The following is a 20,656-nucleotide window of genomic DNA, read 5'->3' on the forward strand; positions in this document are numbered from 1 at the left end:
GTATTTTTGGTTTAAGTAACATATATGCATTTATAAATTATGAAGTGATTTTCCTCTATTTTTAGATTTAAACAAACTCGCTTATTAATTGCAACATAAATTGTCAGAATGGCATTTTGAATTACACAGTACGATATTTTACCTTAACTGGTTTCTAACAAATAATAATAATAATAATAATAATAATAATAATAATAATAATAATAATAACTATAATGATAATAACAATAATGGTAATAATAATAATAACAATAATGGTAATAATAATAATAATAATAATAATAATAATAATAATAATGCATATGTCTTAAGGGTCATATATTAAAATCACTCACTATTTTTGTGTATGCATTTATTTGATCTTATAAAGAAAGTTTTAGTTCGGATTTATACATAAAGCGCAGAAAACGGGTGGTACAATTACTTAAAATTGATTTAAGCTTACCTCCTTTAATTTGTCCATTTGTACATACAGCAGACATAGAAATTGTTGTCACAAGTGTTACTACATTGGCAAGACATATAATTGCTGTTCCTTCCCCTGAAACATTAAGAAGAAAAATATATTGCAGACGAAGATTTTTGTTCTCCTATTTAAGTTCAGCTATGGACTTAGATGCTTTCCATGTTAACTAACATATTAGAAATATTTGAAATATTTATCTATCGAACCCTTATTTAGGGCGGCTTTTGTTGATACAAAATTATCATTATTATTCAGTATGTCTATGTCAGTCGTAACTGTAGGCTGCTAGCAACTGCACTATTATGGCAGAATGCTTTTCTGTCTGTGCATTGTGCAAAATAAGACTTAAATGTACAGAACACTTTATGGTGCACAATTTATAATTTAAAAATGTGTACATTTAACATAATTTTCACATACCAATTCCAGCTTGACCCACAACCCAGGAGAGTCGCAGGAATAACATGACACCCCAGATGTTGAGAAGACATCGCATCTATGTGTGATAGAACCAATATTTATAGTTAGACCATATTTTCCTATAAATTAATACCTGAACATTTGGCAAAGCTCTTTTCGAATATAAGTGAGAGTCACACAACATTTCAACTTTGAAATTCTCAGATATCTTAAACATGCCATATAAATTCGGTCTATACAGTACTGTTTCACAACCTGCAACATTTATTGTAATCCGATCAATTTTATTACGTTTAATATAATTTATGAATACCGATACTTGATCTTCATGAATAATCTTAAGCTATAGGATGAATAATACCTTAACATTACAAAAGTAGCTTCTAATGCTATTAATAAAGAAGTCATCGATCAGTTTCTTATTATTACTTCCACAGGGGGTCACATGGAAGGCGAAATTCATTGCTCCCAATAATAGTGAGTAGTAGAGTTGAATTTTGACAAGGCAGAGCAACAGTCTGGATTTTTCCTGGAGCCCTCTCATTCAGGGACAATGTTATATAAAGTGCCGTGAATGTAAGACACCGGACCTCCCAGCTTTACGTTTCTTTCGAAAGAATATGTGTTTAAAATTTATATTGCAAATCTCAGATCTAATGAGAAGTGTCGTAACTATTGCCAAGAACAAATAATGTTAAAGTGATTTGTTAAGCTCTTACAGCAAACAAGTTATGTTAGAAATATATTTTATATTCAGTCTGTTGTTTTAAAATTTCGTGTGTTTCGCAATATTCATTACTCTGTAACATTTGAAATTTGAACATAGTGAGAATGAGTTGAATTTCCTTATTATAGAGTGAAACTAGATACGTAGTGTTTAAGGAATTATATATTTTTTCGTACAGGTAACGTGAATATTTACAGGTAATTATAAGGATTGTGGGTTATTTTAAACACTGCAAAGTATAAAATACCTAATGTAAGTACTTGGAAGATGTCGGTTTTAATAAAACAATACATGGAATACTTACAAATACGCCTTCCAGCCATCCGAACTTGATAACTTTCCCCTTCTTTTGCCGTTGTGGTTCAGCTTCAACATCTCGATCTCTCTGTAAAATACGATTTAAAACTATTGTACTATTTTAATTGGTAAATTCAGAAAGAAGAAAGTAACATAAACTTGTCCAAATATAGATATGTTTCGCTACAAACAAATTAATGTTAAATAAGATGGATTCAGTGAAGAACTGTTTCAGAATTTGGGATGGGTGATAGCAGGAAAAAGAACAATTAAATTCATAAGATTTAATGGTGACATGACGTTGTTAGCAGAAGGGAAAATGATATTAAGGGATATGCTACTGGAGCTAAATGATAGCCGTGAGCATTGTAGGATGAAGATAATTGCAAACAAGATGAAGACCATAGTTATCGGAATAAAAATATAGAATGTAAACGTGCGAATTAGAAATGAGGCAGTGGAACAAGAGGACAGCTTCAGATAGCCTACTTGGGGTATACTATAAATAGTAACATGAGCTGTTGCCAGGAAGTCAAAAGGAGGATAGCAATGGCAAAGGAAGCTTTTAACAGAAAAAGGAGCATCTTCTGCTGACCTCTGGAAAAAGAACTAAAGAAGAGACTAGTGAAGTGCTTTGTGTGGACTAGAAGTATTTGAAATGCGATTATGGAGAAGAATGAAGCGCGGAGTCACTGACTAAGAAGAAACTGTCTACTGAAGGATGCATTGGAAGGAATGGTGAACGGGAGAAAAGTTCGGAGCAGAAGAAGATATCAAATGATAGATAACATTGAGATATATGGATCGTGTTCAGAAACTAAAGGCTGGTTCATAATAAACCGTGAACGGAAATGATAACGAGATCGAGAACGGAAATATGTTAAAATAAATATATTTAAATTTGAGCATTCTCAATTAACTATTGTGAATGCTCACATTTAAATACATTTATTTTAACATTATTTTTGTTCTTGTTGTCGTTTCCGTTCCCGGTTTATTGTGAACCAGCCTTAAGGAGAAGGCGGAAAATAGGAAATATTGGAGAATGCTAGGTTTACTGTGAAAGAACTGTCCTTGGGCGGAAAACAATGAATGAATAAAATGGATTCAACCATTAATATCGGCCAGCAGTCTGTTTTTCAGTCCCTGCTAATAGAAAACAATCGAGTGGAAATACGTATAGAGAGATATGGAATTTCAATGAATAAAAAAGTGACGAATAAATAGCAGTTGATTTGCAGCAGGCTAATTACCAGTATGCGTGCAGTTGCTGCTAGTTATCATTTCATTAGAAGTACTCGTGTAGAACAATTTAATGCTTTTGCGAGATAGTTCAAAAACAAACATTACATATTTCAAGACTTCACCAAAACTACTTGTACAGGGTCCGGCAGTTGTTTCTGACGAATTTCAGCATGCTGTTCTAAAGTGATTATAATGTTTAGAAATATCAAAATAACACAGGATATGGCTTGAACAATGCAATTTATTTGCGTATCTTTATTTTTTTTTAAATTACGCATTTCAAGTGATGTCCTCGGTACGTTATGGTTTGTTGCAATCTTTCCCGGAAATTTTTCATGATACATCGGCTCTGACGAGTTTGGCAGAATTGAAAAATGAAACGAGAACGACGACAATAAGTAAACGTTATCTATCCTAGAGTCATCATTGGTCCCTACTTTTTTCAAGATGAAAATGAATTATTACAGCGAATGGTGAAAGGTATCAGCAAATGTTACAGACATTATAACCCCTGCGGTGGCTGAGTGGTCAGACCTCCGGCCTGTCACGTAGGTTCGAGGTTCGAGTCTCAGTCAGGTCTGGGATTTTTTCATTGAAAAATCTATAGTGACATTTGTGGCGGACAAGGTCGCAGTTGAGGTTTTCTTGGGGTTCTCCCGTTTCCCCATATTAGGCATCTACGTAATTCCGTCACTATTTCTCCATTTCGCAATCATTCCATAGCATTCCCCGATCGTCGGCTGGCGACGCACGAAGGGAACTGCCCTAGAGACGAGTGGGATGGCTTGCTCGAAACCTGGGTACGCAGCGAACCTTAATGTAGTCAACCGGTGTGGGTTTGAGAATGCGCCTAGCTTGAGGGTTAGCGCAATAGATACTAACAGATCGCAGTGCTGGGCCATTGTGCCCCCTCCCGTAAATTCAATTTCATACAGACATTCGGAGACTCACAAACAGGGATGGCTAGGTTGACCAGACGTCCTCTTTTGTCCGGACATGCCCTCCTTTTTAGGCCTTTGTCCGAGGTCCGGGCGGATTTTTAAAAAATCAAGAAATATCCTCTTTTTCGTAATTTGTATGCCTGATATTTTGAAACTATCTGATTTGACGCCTTTTTCAAGTAATTTACCAGTAGGTGACAGCAGCATCGACGGAATATACTCTTTGTCAATGTTCTTAACTTTTTTTGCTCCTCATTTTGATAGCCTAATACATTATAGTTTCCTTGGCTTTCATATGTGAAATAATTTTATATTATTAAGTTTTATCATAAGTATGCTGTAATAAAATAGATATTGACATAATTTTAAATACAATATAGGCCTAAGCCTAAATATAAATAAATATTTTCTGTCCTCTTTATTAGTTATAGTTCCCTTGGCTTTCATATTTACTGTAAAATCATTATTATTATTATTATTATTATTATTATTATTATTATTATTATTAAGTTTTATCATTATTATTTTGTAATATAATAGATATTAACATACTTTTAAGTATTACATAAGCCTAAACCTGTACTGTATATTGACGTAATTTAAAGTATAATAGCCGATAGGCCTAAGCCTAAATCGAAGTACATATTTTCTGTCCTCTTTTTTCGAACAATGTCCTCCTTTTTGAAGTTTTGTGTCCACTTTTTTATCGATGTGAATCTGGTCACCCTAAGGATGGCATTAATTTGGTTTCATCATGACGGGGCTACGGCACATATTATCAGAGACGCACTACGATTATTAAGATTTTTCCCTCCCTTGGACGCTTAATTCCTTAGTTTGGTAATATCGACTAACTGGCTTGATCCCCCGACCTTACCTCAAAGTAAGTCTCTTTCAAACTACGTACATCACACTGTATCCAGTATCTGAAGAACAGGATACAGGCAGAGGTCCAAGAAATCAACGAAACCCCATGTTTATTGCAATGTATCGTGAAGAATTTCCGGCTAAGATTGCAACAAACCATAAGATATTGAGGGGATCACTTGAAATGTGTCATTTAAAAAAATAACATCCGAATAAATTGCATTGTTCAAGGTAGCATATATTTTGTTATTGAGATATTTCTAAACCTTATACAGTAGTCACTTTAGAGCAGGATGCGAAAATTCGTCAGAATGAACTGCCGAATTCTGTACAGTGAGGAAAAACTGATACAGAGTTACTTTATTTTTGCTGTATTTTTGTATTCTCTTTTACCATTTTAATCTGAGAATTAATGTCAGTCTGTGAGTCATTGTTCTGATAAGTAGCTTCATACCACATAAATCAAAGAACAAGGTACAGCATCTATCTCTATTGTATCGAGAGAAGTCAGTTGGGAAAATTGTAAATGAAATTAAGGGAAAGACCTACAGGAATGGCCAAATATGTGTCAAAATTAATTTTTTTTTTATTTTTAGCCTAAAAATACTTCATAATATTGATTTAATTTGAGCGAAATTTCAAGGTCGTTAGAAAAAATAATTGCTTTTACGCCATTTTTAAATAGCCGCTACGCTCCAGTCCCCTTGAATATTCGGAGTTTGTTTATTTTACATTTTTCAACATTTAGTATGTAATATCTCAGACAATAACAGAGATAACTTAATACAATTTTCAGGGCATATTCTCACATTATACATGAATAATTCTGTAAGAGAAAATGGTCAAATTGCAAATTAAAGAATAAGTAAAAAGAAAAAAAAAAAATAGACGTGCAATTTTTCTTCCTGCTCATAAAAATGCAAAATAAAAATAAAAGTATAAACATTAAAATTTCTAAAAATCATCTAACAAATTGATTAGCAGTCTTTTAGCTATTGAGAGCAGATATATCATTTTCTTTATAATACCATATTTCTTGCATTTTTATGTCTATGACTGTACCATAAAGAGCAAAAGTGAAAATGTTGTATTTAAAAAGCTTCATACATTGATATGAAACTATGTTAAGGAAATAGAGGCTCTACTTAAAATAATATGAGAAAAGAGATTTCCTGTAGGTCCTTGCCCTAAATTCCGATAATGCTGCTAGCCTAACTTCAATGAGTCTAATGGGTAAATAATAATTTTATGCAGTACTATACGTTCTTTTAACAACATTTATTAAGACTTACAGTATATTTTGTATAATGTGCAACTTGTCGAATTTGGAAAATGATTTAGATAAAGGTAAAGATAAAGACAACCCCAAATCGGCCCAGAGAATGGCAAGAGATTAAGACAACAGACATTAATGACTGGAGCGTCAGTCTACGTGCCCGCCGCCTTTAATTACTCGCAAGGAAATGTCCCTGATACTTATCTCTGTTAGAGAATGATTGAACCCCAGGACCGTGGTGCGGCCTGAGGGATTAAATCAATGGAGGAAATCCATGACCCCATCGGAAATCGAAACCGCGACCTCCCAGCTTAGTAGCTTTACGACGCTACCGCTCGGCCCTTTGAACAAGTTTTACTGTACTATAATTGTGAATATTGTAGCCCGGTGTGTAAAATTTTATCATAGGATATAGTGTACTTAATATACATTCAAGCAATGCTACATTAAACAAATTCTTCAGTACTGTATGTAGCCGAGGTCATTTGGAGAACAGCACGCCATCTCACTAGGGGGCGGATCATTTCTAGTATCGTTAGACAGATCCATTTAATCGTCTCTCCTAAGAAAGAGCTAAACTTCGAGACCTTCAATGAGAGGAGAGTTTCATATTTCATGAGAGTTGTGCTTGTCACCTTCATTAACATACATGCCTTCGAAGAGTGTCAAAGAGGCGTTACATTTCGCGACTGTGCAGAAGCTAGTAGGAGTAACGGAAATATGGGGGAGCTCCGAGGGAAGCAAGCGCAATAAATTTATGTCAGGAAATCGCGTTTTTAGGAATTTTTTGTTAATTGAAGGCTGTGATCATGACATGACTTCCTTAAGACTTTTCATAGCAACGCTAGATCCGAATTGCAATAGAATAGATGGGAAATTTATTTCATCGAACTAGTTGTCAGAAGGTGGTTATTTAATTTTCCATGTCATTAATTTTTAAAATGAGATTTTCATACTTCATGTCTCTCGAAGTAAGTTTTGAGATAGCCACGCTTGTTATTTTCCAGATACTCTCCAAGACAATGAATTTGAGAACAATGCAAGATTTCACATAACGGATACCTTGATATTGTACTGTATTATATTGTGAAATTTTAATTACTATGTTATTTTAAGGAAATTTTAATGAAAAGAATTAGCTGATAGTTTCTTGAAGAGGACTACTGACCTTTCATTGTCAATGTAAAGTAGGTTCGTCTGTCAATAGGTCTACGTGTGCTCATTATTTTGGCCAAGTAAGATCTGCACATCTTTATACTTCCTAATAGGCCTATGTTTGTTTGAAATATTTTTGTAAGTGAGGCATCTTTTATTACTTCCATATTTTTACACCGAAAAAATTCTCTTTTATTCCGAAATATTTATAGGCCTGTTGTAAGTAATAAATAAAGAAAGATTATTCTAGAAAGAAAAATCAAATATTTAAGTAATACTCTGTTAAAGAATGATTCAGCAATAATGAAAAAATGTATCTTTTGTATAGAAGCCGCGAATTAGAAATCGAACTGGTTGAAAGAGCTGGAATTAGAAATAAACATATTGGGTGCTATTCATAGATATTTCGCTAGCCCGCGCTACGAGCGTGCTAAACTAGCCCCGGGTGTCGACTGATTACTTGTACGAGATTCATATCATATCATATATCGCTAACACTGGTTTAAGAATACGAAAAACGTTAGTTCGCTGATCATCCACCGGAAGCCCGCGCTAAGAATGTCTATGAATATGGCCCATTAGGTCTAAATTAGCTATGGAGAGAACTAGGAACTATAAACACGAAGACTATTGGAAGAATGGTAAATGAGAGGACAAACGACATTTCGAGACAAGATATTTTTCGTAATATTAAAGATCTAGGATCACACGTCGGCCTCGGTAGCGTAGTTGGTATAGCGCTGGCCTTCTATGCTCGAGGTTGCGGGTTCGATCCCTGCCTAGGTCGATGGTATTTAGGCTGCTATTATACTATCAAAGTTCTTTGACAAAGAATATGATAACATTTTTTATCAAAGACCTTTGAAAAGAAATAGGATTTGGAGTATATTACACTACATAAAATCTTTTATAAAATATTTTATCAAAGATAACCTAAAATTAGGAACAAAAGCTCACCTAACTCTTGTTCCACAACAGTTAACACGTGTTCCGAGGGTTTGTTGATACTAATATTTACGTGTTAAGTTTATGATTTGTTGATACTAGTATTTACGCGTTAAGTTTATAACATCATGAATGAAGAACAGTATTATGCTTGTTTAGCTACAGTTAATTCAATTTTTACATAAGCATTTTGCTGAAAAAGAAACAAAAAGAAACGCCTGTGGGTTAAACCGTGGATTGCAAAACGTGATAAGAGAGGTATCCATAATAACTTATTGAAAGAGTTACAATGCGAGGACTTGAAAAGTTATAAAAATTATTATAAAATATTATATAATATTAATATATTATACAAATGATTTATTTACAACATTTAATTTCCTTCACACTCCGATATCAGAATTTTTGTGGTAGCAACAGTCCAGTTATATTTGCGTTCCGCCATATTTGTTTCAAGGTATAGAAATCTTTTACCAAAGATAACAAGATGCACTTACATTTTATAAAAGATCTTTTATTAAAGAAACTTTTATAAAAGAAAACCCATTACACTGTCATATATTTTATAAAAGATCTTTGTCAAAGAACTTTGATAGTGTAATAGCAGCCTTAAGCGTGTTTAAATGCGACAGGCTCATATCAGTAGATTTACTGCATGTAAAAGAACTCCTGCGGGACAAAATTCCAGCACGGTGATATAACTCGGCAGTTGCGAGCGTCGTTAAATTAAGCATAATTTAATTTATAATATACATGACGCCAAAAAGTTCGTTTACAATGTTTCAGGGATGATAGAGGAGGTAAAAACAAACATATCCAGTATGTGACAAAAATCTGGCAGGTGCACCATTTTGCCAGAAGATACTCTAAAAGAGTAGATCGCTTGACTTCCGTCAGACCACTTGCCAGTCAGTTCTGTTCTGCCTGCAACACGTTGTAAGGTGAGTCGCGTTACAAACGCAGTGAGTGGATTGAGTGGATTGCTAAGAAAGTTGCGTTCTGCTAGCAGTATCATAGCCATCTCGATCACCCGACCTAACCACTATGGATTTCTTTGTGTGGGGGATATGAAATGCCTGGTTTACGAGACCCCGATAAATATGACAGAAGAATTGGTTGCTCGCGTTGTTGAAACTGCAGCGATTATTCGGCAAACTCCCGACTTTTTTGAGCGTAGCCTATCAGACAGTCCGTAAGTAGTACATAGAAATAAATTGCGCATTCGGTTAAACGGAAGGCAGTTTGAATCACATCCCTGAACAATATTTTTTTCACATCACAGAGTCTGAACACAATCTCTTCACACCACTTAATAGCGCCGAAATGACAAGTCTGAGAGGTTTTTGTCACATAAAAAAGGTGTTTGTTTTTATCTCGTCTATCATCCTTGAAATGTTGTTGTAAACGAACTTTTTTGACACTCTATACATATATTTCATTGCACAATACTGAAGCTATTCTGTTTATGGCTTATTGCATCATAAAAAGTGGCGGTAAGATATTTTGATACACTATGAAGAGTTGCTACTACAGAGCTAATGATCTACATCCTGAATATTCTTATAATGACATTGTTTTTATTCGACAAACAATGAAACCGTTTAGGAATTCATATCAACGAATAATAATTGTTATGGCTTCCTTGAATCACATGGTGAGTGCATTTTTAGGACCTAAGCTCAATGAATAAACTTTAGCCACTGACATGAAATAACGAAGGCAAAAAGTGACACGCAAATGCACGTAGTTTTTTCTTACATTTCCGTTCCCTTTTCTATTAAATCTGCAATTTTTATGTCATGTGTTGTATTTTAATATAAAAACTGAAATAGGCTTCCGTAATGTCATGAGATGCATTTTATTAATTCACGAAGCGACAATTTTTTCCCCTTCAAGAAGAATTTCAATTATTTTTCAATTGTGTTTTATTTAACGACGCTCGCAGGTTATATCAGCGTCCCAGAATTTTGTCCCATAGGAGTTCTTTTACACGCCAGTAAATCTACTGACTTGAGCCTGTCACATTTAAGCACACTTAAGTGCCATCGATCTGGGCCGGGATCGAACCCGCAAGCTCGTGCACAGAAGGCCAGCACTGTACCGACTGCGCCATCCAGACTGACTTCATGAAGAAGATATTATGACAGACCTACTGGAAAATTATGTTTAAAAACGTCGATGAAAATGTGTGTTTCCAGAATTCGTGGTCCGAAATATCTCTTGCAATATCATTTCTCAATTACTAGATCCGAAAGAAGAACTGTTTGCCGATTTAATTCTTTTTAATATTGGCAGTTGTAACCCATACGCATCTTCGCATAATGTGAGTATATCATATAAGATTATAAGCAAATATAACACTTTTACATGAAAAATTTTTCATTTAAATTCCTAAAATAGTCCGTTAATGTTTTTATTAAATTTTGGTAATTTAAAATAGAATTGACTTAAATGTTTTCAAAATAATATATATTATAACTAGACATCGGATTTTTAGGCACTAAAAATTGCAGTTTTAGGCGCCTAAAATAAGCTCAAAATTTGTAAAATTAGGCTCTATTTTAATGAAAATAGGCATTTTAGGCACATCAAGGTATCATACTTATTTCTTTCACTGAAATTTTTAGTTATACACTAAAATACGCACAAAAAGGTATGTTTAAACATTAAAAAAGAATACTATATTATATTTATAAACAGAGCTGCACAAATTTAATATATTGAAACTAATGAAATAATGATTATTGATATCAAGATTACTCATTTTAAGTTATTGAAATTCAGTTCCATGCTCAGACTTTATTATAATTATCTGCACAGTACACCACCAGAATTTTTTCTAAATTCTCCACACTTAACCTTTGCCTTTTGTCACTGAGAATCATTTTGAAAGCAGAAAAACTTCTTTCAACCGAAACTGATGTGAGAGGCGCAAATTTTAAATTAGGTACAATAGAAACATCAATACTTACTGGAACATTTACACTTTCCCCCGATATCACTCTTGATACTTTTTCCAACAATGAAAATCCTACATTCTTATTTAATACGTTGTCCCACTTATTTTTAACTTTTTTCCCAGTTTCGCCCAAAGCAGAATGTATGTTCACTTGAGCTTCCTTTACTATTGCTATTTGGCTACAAAGAGATTGTTTTTCACGTTCTAATTGTTCAATGCTTGCAGGTATGAAAGAAAAGTTTGATGTTATGTAGGCAATATCGTTTTTCACTCGTGAGTCATTCAGACAATCTTTCACTGCTTTCACACACGCTGCACTATCAGTTTCAGGTAATTTATCAATAACTGTGACCACTTCTTTAAAATACTTAGAATAATACACCACTGACTGAATCCAGGTTCCCCATCGTGTAACAACCGGCTGAGGTGGGAGTGGGATATCTGGAAAGTTCTCTCTGAATATTGAAATCCTAGATGGGGCTTTACAAAAACATTTTTTTGTGTTAAAAATAAACGAATTGACAAGAGGAAATTCATTCCGGATTGTTTCAGAAACCCTGTGAAGGCCATGTGCTAGACAGGTTACATGCGTGAGGTTAGGATAAAATATTTTAAGAAGTGGAGCTGCAGCAACCATGTATGAGGCAGCATCAGTACAAAACAACAGAACTTTAGAATCGTCTATATTACCTGAGTATAAAGACTGTAGGCCTTTATTTACAAAATAAGCAATGGCTTGGCTATTCACTTTCGAAAGTTCCTTAACACATACTAGGTGTGGAATCGAAGTTCCATCAGGACTAAGTTTTCCTACTACCATATTTGCTATATACCTATTCATAGGATCTGAGGTTTCATCCACAGAGACCCATATGTAAGAATCACCGATATCCTCCCGAATGGAAGCTAAAGTTTCATTGTATGTTCTGTCTAAGTAATTTTTTCTTAGGGTCGACTCAGATGGGATATTTTGTTTGCAGTATTTTTGTAAAAACTGTGTTAAAACCGGATTTTCAATTGCATTCCAGGGAATGTTAGCAGCAACAAACGCTCTGGTTAAATCAGCATAGAAATTGCTGCTGAGATTGGATGAAGTAGGCTGTGTTGGTAAAGTTTGTTGCAGTTGATTTTTCTGCTGAGCTTTAGCCTTATGAGCCGCTCCTTGCACATGCTGCTTTAGGTGGCACTTCTTTTCTTGCGAAATCTAAAAATGTAAAGTAAGCTGAATTAAAATAAAATCCTAATTGTTGTATTGCCGTATTTCTATCACAAAGTTTGTGGGTTCGAACAATCAAAATTTTAATGACCTGCAAATACTTTAACTATCGGAATTTAAAAGGTTAAAGTGTAGTGGTCTTAAAAAGAATTATACCTCAGGATAGCTCAGTCAATGTATAAATATTATAGGCCTACTCATTAAAATTAATAGAATTTATATATTTCAACTATTGTTACATACCTGTTTGCTACAAATCTTGCAGAATATTATTTTTCCATCATAAGTGAATTCTGAATATTCTGTTAGCCATTGCCGGATCAATGTAGATTTTGCACTTATATTTTTCGGCATTATCGCGTTAAACTTCACAGGAAAACGTCCTACCGCTCAAAACTTTTCAACACAAATAAGGTGAGGGAAAGAGCAACTGTTAACGAGCATTCAAATGAACCGTTGTTATTGAGATTCAATTGGACAAAAATACAAAGTTCCACTTATTGTTGCATTTCCTGGTAGTGTTAACACTAGGAGGGCCATTCTTTTAAATATTTTGTAACGGTTTACCCTACTAATTCGCAGTTTTACGACTTTTCATAAATATTTCAAAAACACTCTTTCTCCAAAAATTGTGATTTTATGACACTCTGAAGGGCAGTACAGCTAATCGGTTTCAGACCGAAAACAGTCATTTTTATAGTATAGTATATCTCTGAATCGGTAGCAGCACATGTTGTGATTGTTGCCTGCTTCAAAACTAAGGTTGGTTCTTTGTCGGCATTTATGCCTCCAAACATGTTAAATTCGGTGAAATCTATTGCGAGTGTCGTGAGATTCAAAACATTTTGTTTCCTTTATCAATGGTTTCATGGCCGGTGTGAAGCAAACTTTCCACTTTTTAAATGCCTTAAATTTCGCAGTGAATGCATGTATAAATTATAAAAAGTAAGAGTAAAATGCGAAACTTTACAGTGAGTTAGGCATTTTTAGGCGAATATTAACAAATTAGGCTCTAATAACCGTTTTAGGGCACTTTAGGGCACTATAAAACTCTTTGAATACCTTTCAATTTCCATGAAACACAAATATTAATAATTATTTTTACTTTTCTCCTAAGGAAACAAAATAGGCATTTGCCCTAGAATCCGATGTCTGATTATAACACCGAAATTAACCAAGCATTTATATCGAAATTTAACATTTTTATTCGCCATAAAATAGGATCCCTAAATTATATAGCCTATAGCTTACTAGTAGAGATACCTAGTCACGGATTCGCAAAATACGGATTTTCAACCGATAAAAACAAACATTTTATATTTCAAGTACTTCCGGGTAAAAATATCGTAAATTTAAACTCGCGAAATAATGCCAAATTTTGTGTATACGTGAAATTTTTGTTTTAAGTACGAATTTATTTGAAATTGTGATCTTCAAGATAGTTTTACAGTTTACTTCTGATTGACATTGTGACTGATATGTACATCTATTATTAGGCAGTATACCTCGACGATATGTGCCAGAGGAAGAACAATTGTTTGTATGCATCTGAAGTTTGATTAGTGTAATATGTAGCTAGTCGGCGATGTATGCAATGGAGGGAGAAAGGAACTATCCACTCTACCCCATTATCTCCTGGTCAATTTTGAATGATTTAGGCTAAATCAAGTTATTAGGTTTTAAAAGTTGGAATACTAATCAATTTAGATGGGGGCAAAAGTAAGAGATTATAGTAAATAGTAAGGGAAAGAGGAGGATACAATAATGAGGGAATGTAAGTAAGAGGTATGAATATAAATTATAAGAGCGTCTACAAAAGGTATATCTGTAATGAACGTAATTGTGGCACCACATTACATGGATGTTAATGTTGACATCAAATATATACCATATATGTAATAAAGTTTAGATTTTAAGTTACATATTTTTTATTTATTACTTATATATTTTACCATTTTAGGTACATATTTCTTATTTTCATATTACATAAAATCCGGGCTCTACTTATATTTCAAATGTCTCGCAATTGAGCTGTCTTCTGTCTGTACCATCGTTATTTTCCTTTTCTTGCTATGTTGTATGTTTTCATTGTTGTTGGACAAATGAATTGTATTTAAGGTGCCTCTGCATTGAAAAAAAAGCAATTATTTTTCGAATAAAATTTTGATATTCTATTTTTATACTTTCTGGATAAAATAATTCGTAGATACACATACAGTAATATACAAAACTTAGTCGCTTAGAACAGATTTTACATAGGATCCGGCAGAATTAGTGAAGTGAATAATTTTGACTCGTCGATTAATACGGTTCTGCTGTCTTTATTATGAGTGTGACACTTTTGTAAGCGTAACCTTGAGGATTAGTCATCCCTTCAGCTATTTGAAATAATACATCAAAATTCAACTTCGGTAGAAAATCTAGCCTACTGATGCACTTCTATCTACATAACACTATAAACAGAATATGAGGTATTTTTCTGCCAAATATCCATGTGAGCTCATTGAGCGTTCCTTTCATAACTCGAAAGTGGTTGTGCAGTGTCAGCTATCAAAATATTCTGGCTATATTTATTCAAGAATGAAGAAGGAAAGACACTGCTAACTCAGATCGTGGCGGCGGCTTGACTGAAAATTTCGTAGAATTAAGTATCCTTGAAATTCCACAACACGAAAATATTTGGTTCCAGGAAGACGGTGAGACAGCAGATATTTCATGAATTAGAATGACAAAACTTCGAATCTTCAGGTTGTTATCTTATTTACAGCCTCGACGACGTGTTGTGACCACCACCGATCTTAGATATGTTTATATCTGAACTTACTTCCAAATAGTTTTTAAGGAACCCGCAGGTTCATTGCTGCCCTCACATGAGCCTGCCATCGGTCCCTATCCTGTGCCAGATTAATCCAGTCTCTATCATCATCCCTACCTCCCTCAAATCCATTTTGATATTATTATCCTCCCATCTAAGTCTCGGCCTCCCCAAAGGTCTTTTTCCCTCCGGTCTTCCAACTAACGCTCTATATACATTTCTGAATTCGCCCATAAGTGCTGCATGCCCTGCCCATCTCAAATGTCTGGATTTCATGTTCCTAATTATATCAGATGAAGAATACAATGCGTGCAGTTCTGCGTTATGTAACTTTCTCCATTCTCCTGTAACTTCATCCCTCTTAGTCCCACATATTTTCCTAAGAATCTTATTCTGCTCCTCTCTCAAAGTGAGAGTCCAAGATTCGCAACCATACAGAACAACCGGTATATATAATTTATTTCAAGAAATAGTCTGCCCAGGCATCCTGGGTTGCCAAAAACACAGAATAACACACATATAAGAATAGTAATGATTACAGTAAGATAGATGGGTCAAATTGAAATGTGAACTAGGAGCTTAAGTTTAAGAAATAATAAATTTGTACATATATTTGTAACAATCACACACTAACGAATAGAAAGGGGGGGGGTATTATGATATTCCGTATAAATGATTTTTCAGAATTGCCACAGACCCTTTAATGGTTGAAGTAATTATTTTTATTTTATAAATTCTAACTTTCAGATTTTTTGACAGCAGACTAGAAGACAAAAGCTCTTCAACCGAATAATAACAGGCATTTCCCATATTTATCCTGCGTTTAATTTCCTCCCGAGTGCCATTTATGTTTGTTACTGTTGCTCCAAGATATTTGAATTTTTCCACCTCTTCGAAGGTTAAATCTCCAATTTTTATTTTTCCATTTCGTACAATATTCTGATCACGAGACATAATCATATACTTTGTCTTTTCGGGATTTACTTCCAAACCTATCGCTTTACTTGCTTCAAGTAAAATTTCCGTGCTTTCTGTAATCGTTTGTGGATTTTCTCCTAACATATTCACGTCATCCGCATACACAAGCAGCTGATGTAATCCGTTCAATTCCAAACCCTGTCTGTTATCCTGAACTTTCCTAATGGCATATTCTAAAGCGTAGTTAAAAAGTAAAGGTGATAGTGCATCTCCTTGCTTTAGCCCACACTGAATTGGAAAAGCATCAGATAGAAACTGACCTATACGGACTCTGCTGTAAGTTTCACTGAGACACATTTTAATTAATCGAACTAGTTTCTTGGGAATACCAAATTCAATAAGAATATTATATAAAACGTCTCTCTTAACCGAGTCAGATGCCTTTTTGAAATCTATGGATAACTGATGTACAGACAGCAATAACCAAAGATTAAGGTGACGTTTCTAAATTATTGCAAGTAGGTGTTATCAGCGACATTTTATTTCACTTAAACTGTTCACTAGTACTGGCGGACTCTATACATACTTACAAGAAGCAGGTAGGCAGACAGAAAGAAAAACAGATGACATGCCAAATGTATCATGGACTAACTACAGATGCTGAAAAGTGGATTTTCATGAAAATGTCAAATTTGAATTTTTGCATGATTACAATATTTTCACTGCTTTTCGTATGCTAAGGAAGAAAAAATATTTATTTATGAACGCCACTCTTAATATAACAAATCTAGAGTGATTAGCCTCTCTCTGCTTTCCACCGTGGCGGCCCGGGTTCAATTTCCGCCTGAGTCATGAAGGAATATATGGTGGATAGAGGGGCACGAGGGGTTTTTCTTGGTGTTCTCCCGTTTCCCCTCACCATTATCATCATTCCACCATATTCCACGATCACTCTCCTTCTACGAGGACCCAAGTCAGGCCTCCAGAACAAATAAAAGTTTACTAAGAAGTTGTAGGCCTACATATCATGAGTGATACGCATAAAGTTGTAGTGTTATCTTTTACTTTGACTGTAAAAGATACTTGAAGCAGAACTACAGTAGGCCTATTTACTTAGTTTTGCATGCATAAACCTGATACTACTATTACGAATTATGTACTACGCGGGGGTAATATAAAAACTATCAAGAGATTATATCGATTATCGATAGTACTTCGGGTATATCCGCGAAGACTCGTTAGTATTCGCCTTCCATGCACTTATGTTAATTTCTTGATGGGAAAATTGACTGTCGTCCTTAAAATTATGTTAGTTTAACAAGAAAATGGACTATTACTGTTGTTTGTTAATCTACGAGTATTAAAAGAATACCAGCATTATTAAACAAGTCGCTAACTCCAGTTGCAAGAAGTAGTAGGCCTAAAGAAAAAGCCATCGAGGCTATCAAAGTTGAGGTGAAAGTTTACAGCGGGAAAAAAAAATTGACGAGCCCAAAATGTTAGTCATTAAGTTTACATATAACCTAAAATATTGTGGGCACACAGAGTTTTTTCACGTAAATTAAATGCACAGTATTATAAATACATCATAGAATAATTTTGCTAAAATATATTGTTTTTAATAACAATAATACAATAACAAAAATCAACTAACAGATATAATTCCAATTAAGTTATCTCAAAATCAACATTTAAGTAGTCCATTACAAAAATTGACAATTTTTTAAAACTTACAATCATGTTCTGTTGGTTCTTGTCTTTCCTTGTAGGATTTTCTAGCGCGAATTTGCATAACTTCTATCATTTTGAACTTTACAAATGCTTATACTTAGAAATAGAAGTATATACTTCTTGTTATGCATATAAATAGTACCTAATTTATACTACCAATTCTAGCATGAACTAAAGACGATCCTCCAGATTAACTTTATGCTACGCAGGTAAGAATTTACTATGGGGTTTTATATAAAACCTTAGCAATAGCATTTACTTCAACTTTATGTATACCACTCACTGTGCTTAATAAAGACGAATTTTTCAATATTAGTGAATTTTATTTAAATTATTGTTTTTAAAGAGAATAAAAGTCATTGACGTAAAACATTATAAAACGGCTCCGATCCCATGATAAGTGGTTTCGTAGACCGCTCGCGGTGTACTTTGAACGTACCAATGATGACTCGTCTGTGATACGTATTGTATACAGGCCAAGTATTCCGTCAATCGTAAAAACGTTGTTTAGTCACTTTACGCTATCTACGCGATAAGAAAACATTATCTAGCCTTCCTTATGTTCTCAAGAACAGTTGAGACACCGCGCGCGCCGGTTCCTAATATGATGCATAGACCTATATCCATATTATACACGGATGGCTTGCAGATTAAGACAAGACAAAGAGGGAGAAAGTGTGGTATTAGAGTTATGAAGTACACACTCAATAATCATTGTAAATAATTAATCCAAGTCATCATTACCACGTGCCTTACGAAACGGAAGTTATATTCCTATTAGCTTAAATTTGTTAGAAAAATTTCATAATTTAACAGTTTCTTACGTTTTATGTCTACAAAGGAGGAGGACATTAGTTCTTCTGCATTGCGGTCAATCAGCGTATTGTATGTATAGTTCTCTGAGAAATAAGGGATAAGATAAATGAATTTGTAACCAGATAGATACTATAAAGATAACGCAATCATGTTCCAGTGATCACCAACGTTACTTAACGTTCCGTAGAATCCATTTAGTATCTTTCCGTTATTTGACACATTTGAAATTATTTTCTGTGAAAGTAGCAGATAGTAAATGTCAAAAGTGAATATTGTTCACTTCTACTCCAAAATATCTGGGAACTCGCTTTGGATATCTTACAACGTTACGGAATCGACATCAGGCCTTATTATCCATTCCTCGTCACCGTACCTCTTTCTACTCATCCTCTTTCACAGTGTCAGTTTGTCGCCTATGGAACTTCTTACCTCGTCATGTCAGGGATTGCCGAACGGTTAATCAATTTAAATTAAGAATTACATACTTTTTCATGAAATTGATTTGTGAGTGATAGCCGATTTTTAGAGCTTATTCTGTGCATATAAATTGCCACTTAGGCCTATCATAAAGTAGAATTAGGATATGAATTGTAAATAACTTACATTATGTATCATGTTCAGTTAATATTTCATTACAGCCCGTGTAAGCTTGTTAATGTGTATGAAAATGATATTTATATTTAAGTATGACTTTACTTTTTTCTTGTCATTGTTTCATTATGTATTTCACTTCTCCTAAAATATTGGATACTTTTTTCTTAACACTCTGTATATACGCCGTAGGATGTTTAATCTTTTTAATATACTCGTAAAAATGCTGCAGGAATAGTTGAAGTAAGGTAAGCGTTCATTAATCGGCACCGCGCGTGCCGCAAGAACCGCACGAATCGTAATGTTTATGTGGAGTGAGCTCACAGATCAGCATTAGCATCAGTATCACCAGCATCGCATGCGCGCAAGTACTCGAATAATTAAGATCAGTGATTTAGTTAGAAAGAAATATTTACAGGAACGCACATTATCAATTTATCAACCGACAAATGGACTCAAGTTTGGCATCCTCATGTTTCTGACACGCATACATTTATATTTTCCGGAACGGCGTTCCAGTGTATTCCGGTCCAGCTAAACAACTGATACATATTATAATCAAATAAATTTTAATATACCTTGTAGGGCTAGTTATTATCAGTTTTATGTAACCAACAATGTACGTTCTCTCCTAGAAGCCTCGACTTTGTGTAGGGGTGTAGTTTAGAAATAAATCATTTTTAAAATTTACGTGGTTGCTTCATTATTGCTCCAATCTCTCCGATATTATTGTCCCTACGTTGAAGATTTCTGTAATTATTAAATAATTCTTCATACTTTTGAGCAATTGTGATAAGTGTGCCTCATCCATTGCGCCTGTAAGCTTGCCAGTGAAAAATCCTGTAGGTACCTGAAGAAGAAAATGCTGACGAACAATTCTTGCTATATCGTTCACTAACCAGAATTCGGCTATGACTTCATCAGCACGCGCCGAAAGAGTTGCTTTGCCGCGGAATCCGTCCGCATTTTCCAAGGGGCGATTCTTGCGGTGCAGTTCAGTGAACGCTTACCTTTAAATACTATCTCGAAGACAGTATCTCCCTCCTTTCACAGTCCAATCTGTGGTATTCGGAGACATCCTCAAGCTGCCTATTGTAAGATTAAAGACGATTAAATATTCAGAGATTCGGATATTTATACAGCCTATTCAAACTACAGTGCAATGATTTGGTGTCACTTGTGACAGAGGAATATCAAATTGGAGCAATAAACCTTTGGATTAACGATAGGAGACTAAATTGGAACGAACACATGGACAGAATGGAGGACAA

At 34.5% G+C, this 20,656-nt stretch overlaps 2 protein-coding genes across 2 annotated transcripts in view; one reads left to right on the plus strand and one right to left on the minus strand.

Annotated features, from left to right (window-relative positions):
* Positions 1-20,656, minus strand: part of LOC138698076 (bumetanide-sensitive sodium-(potassium)-chloride cotransporter-like) — a 158,309-nt gene that overhangs the window by 47,250 nt on the left and 90,403 nt on the right. The window contains exons 2-4 of the mRNA XM_069823781.1: positions 1,918-1,998; positions 887-962; positions 446-541 (exon numbers count right to left, since the gene is read on the minus strand). Coding sequence (XP_069679882.1) covers positions 446-541; positions 887-962; positions 1,918-1,998 — 253 coding nt within the window. The remainder of the gene's footprint in view (positions 1-445; positions 542-886; positions 963-1,917; positions 1,999-20,656) is intronic.
* Positions 1-20,656, plus strand: part of LOC138698939 (uncharacterized) — a 263,952-nt gene that overhangs the window by 20,126 nt on the left and 223,170 nt on the right. The gene's annotated exons all lie outside the window — the stretch shown is intronic.

The sequence above is a fragment of the Periplaneta americana genome, chromosome 4 (assembly GCF_040183065.1).
Source record: "Periplaneta americana isolate PAMFEO1 chromosome 4, P.americana_PAMFEO1_priV1, whole genome shotgun sequence".
Taxonomy (NCBI): Eukaryota; Metazoa; Arthropoda; class Insecta; order Blattodea; family Blattidae; genus Periplaneta; species Periplaneta americana.